Genomic DNA, 16,122 nt, shown 5'->3' on the forward strand with positions numbered 1-16,122 from the left:
AAGAAACTGGAATCTATACATTCAGATTGTGCTAAAAGACCAAAATAGAGAGTTAGGGCAGCTTGTGTGTGTGAACATCCAATGGAAGACCATCTAAGAGATGCACTTCTAATTTGTAAAATACATAAATCAATAGCCAAGATATTTTCCTTCTTTCCTTTTAAAAGTGTCAAATTTATCCAAAACACCCTTTATATTGGGACTTGACAGATTTTTCTTACTGGTATGAAATGAAGGATTATTTGTACTTATTTTTTTATTAGTTTGATTGACTAGTCATAAAATAGTCTTTAGAGTTTGATCCTTTGAACATTTATATTCATTGCTATTGTTTGATGCCAACTGTGTGAGTTTGTGATAGTTGATGTTGATTATGCATGGGTAATGTTTTGGATTAAAAGACTTAAGGCTCGGCATGAATGTCAGATTTGAAAAATACAAATCTGACAAATTGCTATAGTTTGTGTTAGAGGGTGTCTGAAACAGCTTAGTGTATTGTATTAGATGGCATCTGCATAAATATATTACATTATCTCTGTATTTATTGCTGAGAGATTCCGACTTATACAATCTGATTTGACCTAAGAGCGCTCAAAATAACTATTTCTATGCAATTACTTCAAGGACATTATTTACTTCAAAACTTAATACAAAACCAGAATAAATTACAAATAAGAATAAAAGCAATTACCAATATTTCCACTCAGATGAATTTGTTAAGTGTATGAAAATAATCTCGGATATAACAAGTAATTTTAATGTGAACAATCATACAAAAGTAATTAGTGTTAGGCCTTCATTCATTTTTTTCAATTTAGTTTTAAAAAATTAACACATAAAATATAATAATGTCATGAATTTTATTTACTTGCACATTTAGAAAAAGAAATAGCATTTTAGGAAACTTTGATGTTATGATCATGTTGAATGGATGAGAGTTCTTAGGTTAGTGGATGTATAACATTTGAGGCAACAGGTTCAGTTCACAGAGCGACCAAGAAAAACATGGGATGAAGTGATAAAATGAGCCTGAGTGAAAGCGGAATAAAGGCCTGAAGTTTGGAAGTCAATTTTTTTAAATTATCCAACACATACAAGTATGTAAAATGGACATTAAACCGAATATGATGAGTTGTAAGGGAGACAATTTTTTTAACATATATTTAATTTCAAAAAAAGTATTCCCCTTGGTAATTGATTTTTCAGCCATAATGAAAAAACGTTTGTATATTACCAGTTATCTAGGTGTGACTTCATATGTTTTTAAAATAAGATGTAAAAAAAAAAAAAAAAAAAAAAATATTATAGTGCCAATAATATAGTACAATAACAAATAAAACTTGGCCAGTCAGAATAAAAATTTGACATGTTAGCGTAAATGTTATTTACATTCAACTTTTAAAATCTCACAAGATAAATTTAGGCTAAAAAGTGATAGTGAATTATGGACCTCATAAGTCTAATCACTGTGGCTTAGTAGAGGGATTAACAAGGTCGAGTATCACTCCATGATCAGAAAGACAACTTTCTAATATGATAAAGTGGAACATCTCATTTAAAAAATGCAAAACATATTTAGACAAAATTGTAAACAAATTGATTAAATGAACTCCACATAAGTGAAAAAACATTCTGGAAAAAATCTTATGACAAGCCACAAATGAGATGATGTAACTGCCGAGTCAGAAGGTATATGGCTGGACTAATTTCTAGGATACCAAAAGATCTAGCTCCTGACTACTTATTTTTAAGCCATTCAGTATTCAGATTTAATTCTTCAGAGATTAAAAAATTCAACTCTAGATTCTAGCATTCTTAGGAGTCAGGCTCCAAAATCCTGTATACAATACAAATCATTCTTAGTCAAGAGATTAAGTTATCTACCAAAAATTAAATATTTTTCATTTTTTCACTTGTTTCTTTTAATATACTTTTTTTTAACCTATTGATTTTATTTATTTGAAGCAATGCAACATTTATAATAAATTCCTGTACAGATGCATCTTGGATAATTTTTTTAACAAAATAATCTAAGTATGGTCTCGCTAAGAATTATACAAAACATTAAAATAATTATCAGGGGAAATAATTCTTGTAAAATTGTCTTACCTGATTCAGCTCTAAGGGAAGTAAGCGTAATGCCGGTGACAAATAATGGATGAGGAACAAAGTTCTGTAAAGAATTTTCATGGACTTTGGTCATGGTCAAGGTGGGATCTAAAAAAAAAAAAAAATACATACATATATATATATATATATTTGTAATCATAATGAAATAAACAGGAATACATTAGTATGAGCTTATAAAATCTTAAGTTTACTCTCAAAATACTGTAAAATAACATTATGTCATCAAAACCATATAAAATGTAATTTTTCTAAATTAAAATAAGTAATGTCAATTTAAAATATATTTTCTGCAACATTTGCAAATTTTTAAAGAGACCAAAATATTGAATGGGTAACCTACATATAAAAAAAAGATGTCAGTATGGCTTCCATTATTTCTTTTTAACATCAAATATAAAAAATAGATCATTATTGCATCTCATTTCACATGTTAATAGTAAGAGTTAGTAATAGAGTAGACAGAATTGTTTTTTTATTTTACATTTACAGTGAGAGTTACTAAACAAATTATGCATATGAACACTTGTGGTTCTATATTTGCTGTCTGAAATGGCTTTTCAAAGGACTATCTTTAAAAGTTGAATAGAAAGTTTTTTCAGAAACATGTACAGCATAAGACACATGTACACACTATTCTTTCTGGAACCACTTTTAAATACCCTTTAAAAATTACATACAACAATATATTAAAACATATTGGTATACTGTTAAAAAAAATCATCAAATTTACTCTAGACATGTTAACTCCCTCACCCTTCACTTAAATATATAAAGGTCATTCCAACAGTAAAGCTTCATATTTTTTTAAACTCAAAAAGTTGAAGAGCTACGAAGACTGGAGTGATACTATTAAACAAGCAATATTTTGTGCTTCAGAAATTTTTTTTCCTACATAGTCACGACCATTCTCAATGCATTTTTTATAGAAATTCAATGATGCATCTCTGCTTCTGATGCACGTCCATGACGGGGATTGCTTTATTTGAGTTTCACACCATCAATATCTGCAACAAAAATGAAACTTTCAGGTCATAAATGCATAAAGTCAATCATCATAACAATGCAATTTGTAATATCTCTGATCCATTCAAGCGAAATAAAAAATAGGAGGTATTACTTTTTAAACACCTCTTATTTATATTAATCCAGTTATATTAGATTATGTGATCTTCAGAACAGTTTACCTGTTAATGAGCTACTAACCTATCCCTTGCATGAATTAACACATTTGGGGCTTTCATCACTCCTAGAACAGGCAATATGGAATTAATGTTAAAAATAGATCATTTTATTAACCCTTTAACTGAACACGTACAAGTTTTATTTTTAATATATTTTATATTAGATCATGTGATCTTCAGTTTTAAAGTTTAAGGTTTTCATTTTCTTCTTTAATATGAACCTCTAAAAGAAATGACTAGCTAATGCCGGCATGAGGAGGAAAAACAAAGTCAGCATCAGAAAAAAATGAAGTGAAGGCGAGAAATGGTTGGCTGCAGCTGGCCTACGGTAGGAAAAAGAACGCGTTCCAAGCTAAAATGGACATGGGGCAGCAAGAAACTTTTTAGAAATGGTGTTAAAAATAACGGTAATAAAACCTTTGGTTCAAAAAGAAAAAATGCCAACTGATATTTTATTTGCGTTGTTTGTCCATTTGAAACATAACTTTATATTTATTTTGAATGCCGTGACCTTGCTTTTTATCATAAAAAGATCCATATGAAGAAAAAAGAAAAATCAACATGACCACAGAACAATGAAGTCGCAAAAAAAAAAAGTCTGAGAGTGGAAAATTTGGAAACTAAAATTTTTTACGTCAGTCAGCGAGTACATTTGTTCGCTTTTTTTTTTTTTTTTTTTTTCATTTTTCTTGTCTGCTCACTTTCAAATTTTCTTATGTTCCTGTCTGTCATATTTTCTTGTTTTGTGAGGATTGTGGTTTACAGTCAATGTTGTTTAGTTTTAAAAAAATGGATGTTCTAGTTTTACGGGTCATTTATGCATTAACATAAGTAATATTGCTTCATACTTAAACATAGAAAATTGTTTTGTTTTAGAGAGAAATTTGGAAGAAAACATTTTGAGTGAAACATAATATGAAGACATTGTATTTTTTTAACGTTTTTTTTTAATAAGAAACTGAAAAAATAAAGACATGCTCATTATTAGCATGGGCTATGCTAAGATAATACTATGATAAATAATTTAATGCTAAGCAACTTATAAATAATTTTGGTTTTATTTGCAAGTTTTTTTCACTGTGTCTACTGCTTTTATTTGTCGATATTTTGCTACGTGGATTCAGAGAAATACAGAACACTGCAATATTAAAATGTTAAGTAGTTTTAATTTTGAAATAAAACCAAGACTGCGTGACGATCAGGTAGAATACTTGACATTAATGAAAATTATTCTTTGTGGCTGAGGCTCTTTGCGATGATAGGGTGCAGCAGTTTGCATTGCCGCTGCGGTAGAAGGATGGGTGCTCACTGGATATTTGGGGTGCTCCCAGTCCTCAGTTATAGAGATAGAGTATTAAATAGCAGTGCATTGTTTTCTGAAGAAAGTCCGAAAGTTATTGTAAGAATTCGGACAACAGATCAAATTTCCTTGGTATGCACGTAACCTAGTTATCGGAAGTTTGTAACCGAATTTTGCTGGGTCAGTTTACGAATAAAGAACTTAGAGAATAGCGGAAATTAGAGACTAGTGAGTGAAGAAACAGTGCTCACATTAGACGAAACTGCCAATGCTTAATTATGAGGTTAAACTCTATGGTGACATGAAAAGGGGAAAATGCAATAATTGTTGTCTAATGTTAATATCCGATTAAGTCAGGGGCACGGATAATGCCTCTGGCCCATTGGGTCAGATGTCAACTGTAATAGTCTCCAATAATCTCGCCCAAAATGACTGAGTACTTAAAAGACAAAATAGGCCAAAATTGTCTTGAATAATCTCACTAAACAGAGGCTGAGTCGTTAAGAGACAAAAAGAGTCCGTGGACTAAACAAAGGTTTAGATTAAATAGTGTTCTCTCAAATAATCTCGTTAAAAGTAACTGAGCAATAAAAAGAAAAAGGAGTCATAGGACTAGGAACAATGTTATAACTAATTCAGTCAAAGATTTCAAAGAAGAGATTTTAACCAAAAGAAAACTATTTGAGCAGTTGGCATAAAATCTATCAATGAGCAAAGAGAGATATAAATGCTATGACTCGTAGGATATTGAGAGGAAATCAAAGGTTGATGTATATAAGAATAAGAAAAAGCTGAAAAAAAAAATAAATAAATAAAAAAATGAATAAATAATATATATATATCTTTATTCGATTGGCAAAATTTTAGAATAATTATAAAAAAAAAGTGAACCATAGCGGAAATTCAATCGACTAAAATAAGATGGAAAACGGGGTGAGGAAAAGGAAAAAAAATGGGGGAAGTTACATACAACAAATGTACAATTTAGTAAAATAAATAAGTCGATTAAAAACAAGAACGTTAAAATACACCCAAAGCACTTTTCGTTCAGACTAACTTTTCAAGAGTATAAGTCTGAAAATTTTTTTTTTTTTTTTTTTTTTTTTTTTTTTTTAAGAATATTTGGTAGTGGAATGGGGCAAGAGTGGAGAGGAGTTTAAAAAAAAAACTGTGACTACCCAAATAATTCTAATTGAAGCCGGAAGTTTCTCTGCTTGCACAAAGTAGGGGGGCTGGAAATGATGGCAAGTCCTTCGAGGACAGATAGGTGGAACTTTGTACGTCCTTGGTACAAAACAGAAAAACACTCCGGAGAGAAAGCAAGACCGCACTCCTTTTTATCGACCAAGTGTTGGCCGATGGACGATTCTATCAATTGAGACTTTCTGGTGGTAGGTTGATGGTCTCTGATGAAGCGGGGAACATGTTGGGCGATTGTTGGGCTTCGGGTGTATTTTCACGTTCTTGTTTTTAATCAACTTATTTATTTTACTAAATTGTACATTTGTTATATGTAACTTCCCCATTTTTTTTCCCTTTCCCTCACCCCGTTTTTCATCTTATTTTAGTCGATTGAATTTCCGCTATGATTCACTTTTTTATAAATACATTTATATATATATATATATATATATATATATATATATATATATAAATGTATCTTGAAACATAATTAACATTTTAATATGCGTTATGAAGACTTAAGAAAAAAACTGACATTATTACTAAAATAAAAATATCCCATTTAGGTTTGGAGAATTTACAGACTCAGGACCAACAAATATTGAAGACTATGCAAACTCTGATTGATATTGCAATGATTTGACAGGCTTTGTAAAATATTTTTTAACATTTGAACATGTATTCTTACACAACCAAGCTGAAACACTTCAACTCTGCTTCAGTGAAATTTGTGACAAAAATAAAAAATACATATATACACTCTTGCTATATAAGCAGTTCAGAGTTTTTTTTCCTTTTAACATATGTTGCCTTTAAATATCTGGAAAAATATGTTGGAATTCCTTTTTTTTTTTTACAAGTGAAAAAAAGGAAATAAATAAAGAAAAGGAAATTACAAAAAAACAAGTATGAAATGGAAATATCAAACAGACTATATACTAAGGCATTTCTATTTGGGTTTTATTATTCATATTTTATTGTGTGAACTTTAATGGTTGTCTTATTACCTCAGGCAGCTTTAATTAAATTCTTATAAAGTTTTTTTAGAAGTGTAACAGTGCATGTGAGCGCATGGAAAATAGCAGCAGCAGCAAAGGATGGCCAGCATGTGAAGGGATTAGCAGCAGCAGGAAAATGTGCATATGCAAATTAAGTGTGCGCGAGAAGAGGAAGGAAAAACAAGGAGAAAAAATGCAACACGTGCTTGGGGAGAAACAAAGTCAATGACGAAAAAATAGGCATGTGAAGTCACAGACGAGAAATGAAAACGATGTTGGGTTTGAAGAGAAAAAACGTGTGAAGCAAAAGCGAGAAATAGCCGGTGTGCGGTGGGAAACTGGAGAAACGCGTGCCAGGCTAAAATGGACATGTGGCAGCAAGAAACATCTTTTTAGGTGGTGCCAAAAATAAACGGCATTTAAAAAACTTTTGTTCAAAAAGAAAAAAAAAATGTTGACTTTGTTTTTTATTTATGTATTTATATTTGCTTTATTTGTCTGTTCCTGTGACAAGTGTAACAGCCACGTTACAATTTTGGGGTAATTGATGAAATTAAGTTTCTTTCATACTTAAGTGTATATCATGAAGATTTGGTCAACATATTTGGCTTTAAACTAGTTTTTTTTTTTTAACTAGTAATTCTAAATATTTACTAAAATTGCTTGTTAAAAAAATTTTTTTTTTAAATTCTTAATATCCATATTTTCAAATTAAAGCAGTGGAACCTGTTACATGCATTATACATTAAAATATAAATATTTACATTGGATGATTTTCTGCTATAGTTTCATGCAAGGATGATTATGAAAACAAAAATTGAAATTAAGACAAGAGATTTTGTAAATGGCTATTAACTTACAAGGATTCGTACTCTTACGTTCCAATTTGTACATAATGATATGAAAATCTGTACAGAAGACTATCAAAATGTCTCTGAATGTATTAAGAAGTAGAACATGGGATGGCACTTTGGTGACACATGCAAACATATTATCAAGTTTACTGGCTCTTGGGTAACATCGAATCTGAAATAAGTAAAATCATTCAAGATAAATTAATAATGATAAATATTTTAACATCTTAAAGAAATAAAAGAAAAATAGAATTCAATCGATTATATCATTATACAAAGTCCACCATAGGTAAATATATAATTTTAATTCAACATAATTAACATTAAACCAATTTTGGAATAGTTCATAATTAGTTGATAACATTGTTTGTAATTTTTTTCATTAATAATTGAAAAATACTCAAAATATTTTATATTTTAAAATAGAAGGTCACACCTGGGTGAGCCAAGTTAGAATCCAGTTCGTTCTACAGAAACTTTCCACAAAACTCACACTTGCTCTTGTGTCTCACCTCTTGGAAAGGAGGTAAATAACTAACATATAATTACTTAGTTAAATAAAAACTGATTTATGAATAATTAATGTGATAAATGATAGTTTTGGCACTGAGGATTGAATCTTCAACTTCTAGAAGAGTGTAACTTACAATTGAATTATACCAAGTACTTTATCCACTACACTAGAGATCTTTGCAAATAACATTATCCACTATGCCACAGGTTCTTGCAGACGATACTCAAAATACAACTGCGAGTTACTTAGGACTTCTACCCAGTGATGGCTGACGGAATGAGAGCATGCTACCCTTGAGGATTACATAAAGGGTTCTTTTCAAACTTCTGTGCAGATTCCCGAGTACAACAAAAAGATTACAGAAAATACACCTGAAAAAGGTTGGAGGTTTCATGAACTGAAACATGAAAATAATAAAGATGAGAACAGAAGGCCGAAAAATCCAAATAATCATCCCTCATCTCAAACATTCAGAAATATATATTGGATAATATTGGTACAACATTTCTGTTCATTAGAAATGTTATATTTTATGGCTTCTTTTTTTGTTCAACCTCTTTCATGCAAATATTTTGCTATGTTTAACAACTGAAAGAATGGTCCAAAATCTCTAGAATCCTATGAAAAAGAATAATCTTTATGATGTATCCAAGGTGAAACGAAAATGTTATATTACAAAATATCAAATTTTTAACAAAAAAAAATAAAAAATAAAAATTTTATAAAGGAAACGAGGACCGAGTATCTTGCTCTGCCATCTTGAGAGCAAAGAAATAATTTGAACTTCTGAGATTTTTTTTCTGTTTTTAGCCTTGTATATTTAAAAAAAAAAAAAAAAATTTTTTTTTATTTTTTACATGGAAGTCACCACTTATCAAGGCCCGGAAGCCACTCGGAGATAAGGGTTATTGCATGTACAGTAATCAATGGGATAATATCATAGTAATCGTTAGTAATGGAGATTTGATAAAGTATCTTACTTTAGAGGGGGGCGGTTATCAGGAATTTGTTTATGTTGGACTTGAAGACATCCAAGTTGTAGCCAGGTGGGAAACAGGCAAACGGATGAGAGTTCCACAGGCGTGCACTTCTAAGAAAGAAGCTTTGTTCATGGAATCTACATTTTGATTTAGGCACAGATAAAGAATGGAGAAAATTATTGACAGTGGTTTCAGTTAGACGGGTGTTTTTCGCGAAAGATTGGCGAGGGGGGACCAGAGATTGGAGCTCAGACGAGCACTTGCCATGGAAATAACGATAAAACAAAGACAGGCTTGCAGCATCTCTTCTGTGGGAGAGAGTTTGCAGGGAAGAGAAAAGGGCATCCCCCACTAAGCCACGAAATCTATTTTGTACTCTGTCAAGGCAGGATAGGCTGTTTTTAGCAACTCCTGCCCAGATGTGGCAGCAATACTCTATCCTTGGACATACTTGGTTTTTATATAGATAGAGAATTGCATCAGCAGTGAGATATCTTCTGGAAAATCTTGAAAATTTTATATCTATATCATTAATTGCTAGATGAAAGATAATCTTTTTAAATTGCAACAAAATGTACATTACATAAAATAAATCCAAGGTAATTTTTTATTCAATTTAAATTAAATTTTTATACCTTACTTTGTAAAATTTATAAAAGTGCACTTTGAAGATAAATAAATTTCAAACTGAATCTTGTACCTTTATTTTTAAAGCCTATAGTAAAAACATTTTGTTTAACAATTTTCATGCCTTGGATGAAATGCTTTTCTAACTTGTATCTTATCTTTTTAAGATTATATTTTAAAACACTCCTTCTCTCTATTTCAGTTTGTATTTCTCACACCACAACTCATTTTTGCAACCCCCTCTTTGTAATAGAGGTCTGAATAATGAGAAAATCTGAATTTTTTTTAACAAAAACTTTAAAATAACTTTTTTAGATTAAATTTTTTAAAACTTCTTTCAGAATAAAAAAATCTTTAAAATTTAATAAGGAACATATTTCATATAGGTTTCATTAACAAATATTCAGTACATAAGGAGAAAAATAGAGATGAAAATTTCAAAAGGATGTATAACTGATTACGGTCAATAGTAGTCCTCGCCAGCGAAAGTATTTGTTATTGTTATTCTATTATTATTATTTAAAACATTTACTAATTATTAGGTTCCTTTTTTAATTAGTAATTATTAGGTTCCTTAAGAGTGGGGGACAATTTTTTTTTTTTTTTTCTTACAGATTACTCACCTCATCTCTATGAGTAAGAAGATTGTAACATGCTAGGCAGATAAAATCCTTCCACCATGTGAGACCACCGGAAACAACCAAATCTCGTTCCTAGCAAAAAGAAAAATTGACATGAATATATATATCATATATAATACAATAATAAATGTGGTTATCATAATACTTTACGATAATTTCATGGAGCATCCAATTGTCAAAAATGTATTAATAAAATAGTTGATTTGTGTATGTGCTTGAATTCAGACTCTTTGTATATGCAAAGTGTGCTGTTTTAATTTGGTTATTCTGATCTTGAAAAGTTGCTGTTCATGTGTATATATAAATTTATATAAACATCAGAAAAGACCCTAAGTGGATTGATGTTGTCAAGGGTTCAACAATGGCTAATTTTTAAAAAAGAAAAAAAAAAGGTATTATTAAAAATGACATTTGGCAATCTGACACTAATTAAAACATGTCATTTATTGTTTAAACAGATCATTCCCAACCTACCACTAATATATTTATTGGGCACACATAACCTCCTTTTCTTCCTCTCCTTGGAGTGTATGTTCCCTTGTTTCTATCATGAATAATTCAAACTAGTCACACATATATCCAACTAGAAACAAATTACAAATACTCGAATTGCACTAACATTCAACCTTGCATATTCCCATGCTTAAATTACTAGGCAAAAAATACAAAAAGAGGAAGAAAAGAAAAAAAAAATAGGAGACCTTTAAATGTCAAAATTTTACAATTAATCCAACATTTCATTATATTTAAAATTACCAGCTCACATTTATATACCATCATATAGTTGTGATAGTGTTACAGATAATCCGGACTCATGTCATCTCACACTATCCGCAATCACACTAGTCAGGTTTTTATAGGTGCATTGTGAGTCCTCTGCTAGTTGTTTGGCAGACTCTGCAGTCTCCCAACTAAACTACATTCCTATTTTGGCATCCAGTAAAGGGTATCACTGATGCTGTCTGACAGATATGAACACTCACACACAGGCATATATAGTTTAATCAATAATTCCTAAGATTAAATAATAAAAATGAAATTCTGTGCAAAACAAGTTTATTTTCTAATGCAAAAAAATGTTTTTCTGTTATATTTCAGCATGAAACATGACTCACATGAAGTATTGCAGCCTTAAAAGATTTTACTATCTTGGAAAAACTATAGATAAAATAATGACAAGCATGAAAACGGTTTAGAAGGAGGTAAAGTCACATCATAAGATTGAATTAAAGCTTTTAAAAAATGGTTGGGTATCAGTTAATGATGATACAGTTGCTAGAAATGAAGAGTTCAGATGAAAAGATCACATGCAAACAAACAATTAGAAACAACAGCAGTCAATATATGATTTGCAAACAAGTTTTAGGCTTTATTTATTCTATGATATCTCAAATGGGATAAAGAAAACTTTGTAGATTCCTATTGAAATTCTTGTCTTTGAAGATGGAAGAAGTTCGTTTTCAATTTTTCAGAATTCTGACTTTTGTATGAGTTTAATATGACAAAACTAGACTGTAAAAATGCTTCCTTAAAACAAAGAATTCGAAGATTACTAATGAAAAGCCTCTGATAAAAATGGGGTTTGTCACCATTCATAAATAAGAATTCATGTTCTTCAGTCTTGCATGCAGAAAAGAATAATAATCTACTGTGATACTATCAACATTAGCCCCCCCCCACCCAAATGTTAGGAGGTGGAAGATGGAGTAATATAGTATAGCAAGATGAGAGGAAGTAGGTTTTTCAGCAGAACAAAGGCATAAGTTGTTCACAATAGGATTGTTAATCAGGATGTAGTGAATAGAAGAATCCGAGATATATTTAGAGTTGGTGTTGGGACTGGCAATGAGTTTGCGATGGTTGAGGAAGTTTTTGACAGTGTTGGGTTTGCGATGTTCAACACCAGTTATGGTTGAAAGTGTTCAATTGACGACAGTTTGATACAATTGAATGCACATTATGGCTCAGAGGAGATGGGGAAATGAATTGATCAACTGACTGATGAACACAACCTGAACAGTAGATGTACATCTTAGCGTGTAGAAAGTTGATGGTATCACCCCCACCTTGGCAAAGGTGCAACTAATATTTACAGAAAGTGTTGGAGTCTGTGTTTTCTTTCAAGTTATTTTATTTTTATACTTGTGAGTTAGTGCACTTCCTCAGCAGTCACCAATGTGTGAAAGACGACACAACAAGAAGAGAAGACAAAAAAAAATCTCGAGCAGACTATATTGGCAATTGTTAAGCAAGGGGACTACATGGTTTTGTAACACTACTATTTCTGTGGGAATGAAATAACAATCAATGCCAAATATTTTAGTCAACTTATCACTGATTGTTAGGGTAACCAAAGGTGCAAATCTCCAATCAATGTCATACTCACTAATTCATCACGCATTTTCCATTCTGCAAGAATATCACAGAACACTAAAATATGACTTCACCTGTCTTGAGCACCATTCCTACAGCTCTGACATTTTTTTCACCCTTCTATCGAACACATTAGCACAGAACTACTTCTTTGTAGATTACAAGTTTTATTCGAATCCAATGCAAACAGATCCTTATCGAAAATGTCTGTATAAGAAATCAAACTTAGTTCATTCCATTAATCATTTTTAGTTTTCTCAAAAAGTTCATCTTTCAACTGACAATAATTTCATCTCATTAATCTTTATCTTTGAGTGGCTTTTGATAAATGGTGACTAACAAAATGATATAGATAACTTTGTTAATAAAATTGTTCCCACTATTTTATGAGTGTATATTTTATTGTAAGTATAGAACAACAGAAAATATGAACAGAGCTTTTTCGCAAGGGCTTCCCACCTATGGAACACATCTTTGAATTGCTTTCTTACAAATTACAACATAGTTGCCTTCAAATCCAGTGCAAACAGATCCTTGTGAAAAACCGTCTGCACAATCGAACTTAATTTATTCCATTAAACATTTTCAATCCTCTCAAAAGGTTATTCACCTTTCAGTTGATAAACATTCTACCTCATTAAACCTTATACTTGAGTGGCTTTTGATCTTGATGAGTAATCATTAGTACAAAATAAAAAAATTACTTCCACTTAATTGTGCGAAACAATATTTAAGACATCAAAATTCAACAGCAAATGATTAAAAGTAATTATCATAAATTATTTATCTGAAGCCATTTTTCGTAGCTTTGAATGATTTCATGGAATATTAGAAACTTATAGTAAATGAAGACGGATACATTTAAAGTTAATTTCTAACATGTTTTCATACTTGTATGTTTTATTATATGTCCCAGAAAAGGATATATTTGTTTCACATAGCTGAGCCGTCTTGGCTACCATAATCGAGTAATACAATCTAGTAAGTTGCTTTAATGAATAGTTTTTTGCAGTCATAGCTGGTAATATGACTAAGATTTAAGTTGTTAGTCTATCTTTCAATGTCTCTTACAGGCTGCTATACACATCCATATTTATGGCTTACACCAGCCAATCATATTCCTGTGATAAGAAACTGGATGTGTTCATATTCATTACATCAGTTTACAATGCCCTTCTGTTTGAAGTTTAGAACTTTATTTTAGAGATTATTGTTTGAACAACATACCTATTATGAATGAATATTTGACTTCTACGAGTCTCACAGCAAAACTATACTATTGCTTCTATTAATTACACTCTCTATCAATGCTTAATATGGGGACAGGGATAGTGTTCAGTGTTCAATACCTCCCAGGCATTATCTCTGCCTTGGATAAATGACATTAATATAGTATGCATTTGTTATAATACTATCTTTCATAGTATCATCTCTTTTTTTTTAGTAGGATAGTATCTGTTCCATGGTCATGAGACAATTTCCTAACGCATTACCTCATCCAAACTCAACACTTACATTATATATATGAACAAAAATATGCAAACAGAAGCAGCATATCGTTGTCAGTATTGCTAATTGTTGATGTATTAATTATACAAAATAGACTAGCATATCAACTGAAATATGGTGCATCACATACAAATGGCACATATATAAAATTGGATTGTGAAAAAATTTGTGCAAGATTTTATGAAAAGGAATGAACAATTCTCACACATGAAAAAAAAAATGTAAATAGATTTTCTTTAAATGCTATGGTAATCAATAATTAAAAATCATTTTACTAGAGAAAATATTTATATTAAAATATGGGTTCCTGTCCAGAATTCACCTCATATTAAAAAAAACAAAAATAAAGAAAAATCAGTATGATGTACATACCTGTGATGAAATGAAAAGATAATATTCCAAAAATCAGGTAAATAGTTTTATTTTTAACTAAGAAAATTAAATTTTTACGAGTAAGAAAGGAGTAACTATCTCACATCGCCATCTTAAAAATGATTTTTTTTATAACGATAAGACTACTTGATCAATTTATGTGATTTTTGGAATATGATATTTTTTGTTTAGTCACGGGTACATACAGAAACTTATTTTTGGTTTTATATATATATATATATATATATATATATATATATATACACACACACACATATATATATATACATATATATATATATATAGACACACACACACACACTGGACAAGACCCCTCAAAATTGTTTATTTCAAGTGTGAAGAATTATAAGTGGTTAAATGATCACATCAATATAGTATGAATTACGTCCCTTCAATCACTTTTAAGTTATCTCCCCTAAACTGTACTAACTAGCACTAAGATAGAAATCTATTTATGAAGCACTAAAGACATACAAAGTGCGAAATTGGAAATCCATGCACACTCTTTTCAGCAATAGGCTCGCCAAGTGTGTCTGATCCAACTCTCCACTAACTTGGTTGGTCTTCGAGGACAGCGGCAGTAAAACAAGATTCTCGAATGGCACTTTCCTATAGAAATAATTCCTATTTTACATTCTCGGTGTGATTGTCTAGGCATTAACATAAACTTTTGTTTTAATAATTATGTCTGTTTAAATTGCACCCATCTTTTTGTGTAACATTTATTATATCTGTCTTTGAAATCCCATCTGTGAGAGAATAAATGTATTCTTATGGAGTTTATCTTTTATTAGTATCCTTTACCATCATCATCCCCCGCCTTCAGTTTATTTCAAAACTTAGTGGTTTGGTGGTTTTGTTTTACAGCATATCAACTCCTTTTGGATATTTAATAGTGAATTCAGTAATTTTGAAAAAGTTTTTATGCTTCAAATTGTTTATAATCTTTAAATATTTATTTTGGTTGTTTTGTTTTATGGCATATCAACTCTTTTTGGGTTCAATTATTTTGGTAAAAGTTTATGCTTCAAATTCTTTATATCTTTAAATATATATTCATTGTGTTTAATTTAATGTTTTGTAGAGATAAATTGTTTTTGTTTTTTGTTTTGTAGAACATGATTGAGTTTTGCGAAGGAAAAAAATCAAAAAACAATAACATCAATGATTGGTGCATTTAAGTTAGAAAGTTGAAATTTTCAGACAGCCTGATCTAGAAACAACAATTCGAAACTTAGGGCATACTCAAGAAAAATACTTATTCAATATGGCAATGCCCATGACGTAGAATGCATCCACAAAGTGAGTCACCATGAAAACATAAAATGGAATATCCAATATTATTTCTTGCCACATCAAACTTTATGGTTTTTGTTTTGTTTTTGTTTTTTTACTTAATAGACGACTTTCATATAAAGGAGTTTTTTTTTTTCTAATATG

At 30.5% G+C, this 16,122-nt stretch overlaps 1 protein-coding gene across 5 annotated transcripts in view; it reads right to left on the reverse strand.

Moving 5' to 3' along the window:
* The window catches only part of LOC145296022 (guanine nucleotide exchange factor subunit RIC1-like), a 317,949-nt gene that overhangs the window by 134,646 nt on the left and 167,181 nt on the right, over window positions 1-16,122 (reverse strand). For all 5 annotated transcript variants that reach the window (XM_080142059.1, XM_080142062.1, XM_080142061.1 and 2 more), the window contains exons 14-16: window positions 10,390-10,479; window positions 7,652-7,817; window positions 2,110-2,217 (exon numbers count right to left, since the gene is read on the reverse strand). In XM_080142059.1, the coding sequence (XP_079998185.1) occupies window positions 2,110-2,217; window positions 7,652-7,817; window positions 10,390-10,479 (364 nt within the window). The remainder of the gene's footprint in view (window positions 1-2,109; window positions 2,218-7,651; window positions 7,818-10,389; window positions 10,480-16,122) is intronic.

The sequence above is a fragment of the Euprymna scolopes genome, chromosome 16 (assembly GCF_053919585.1).
Source record: "Euprymna scolopes isolate OS-2025 chromosome 16, ASM5391958v1, whole genome shotgun sequence".
Classification (NCBI taxonomy): domain Eukaryota; kingdom Metazoa; phylum Mollusca; class Cephalopoda; order Sepiida; family Sepiolidae; genus Euprymna; species Euprymna scolopes.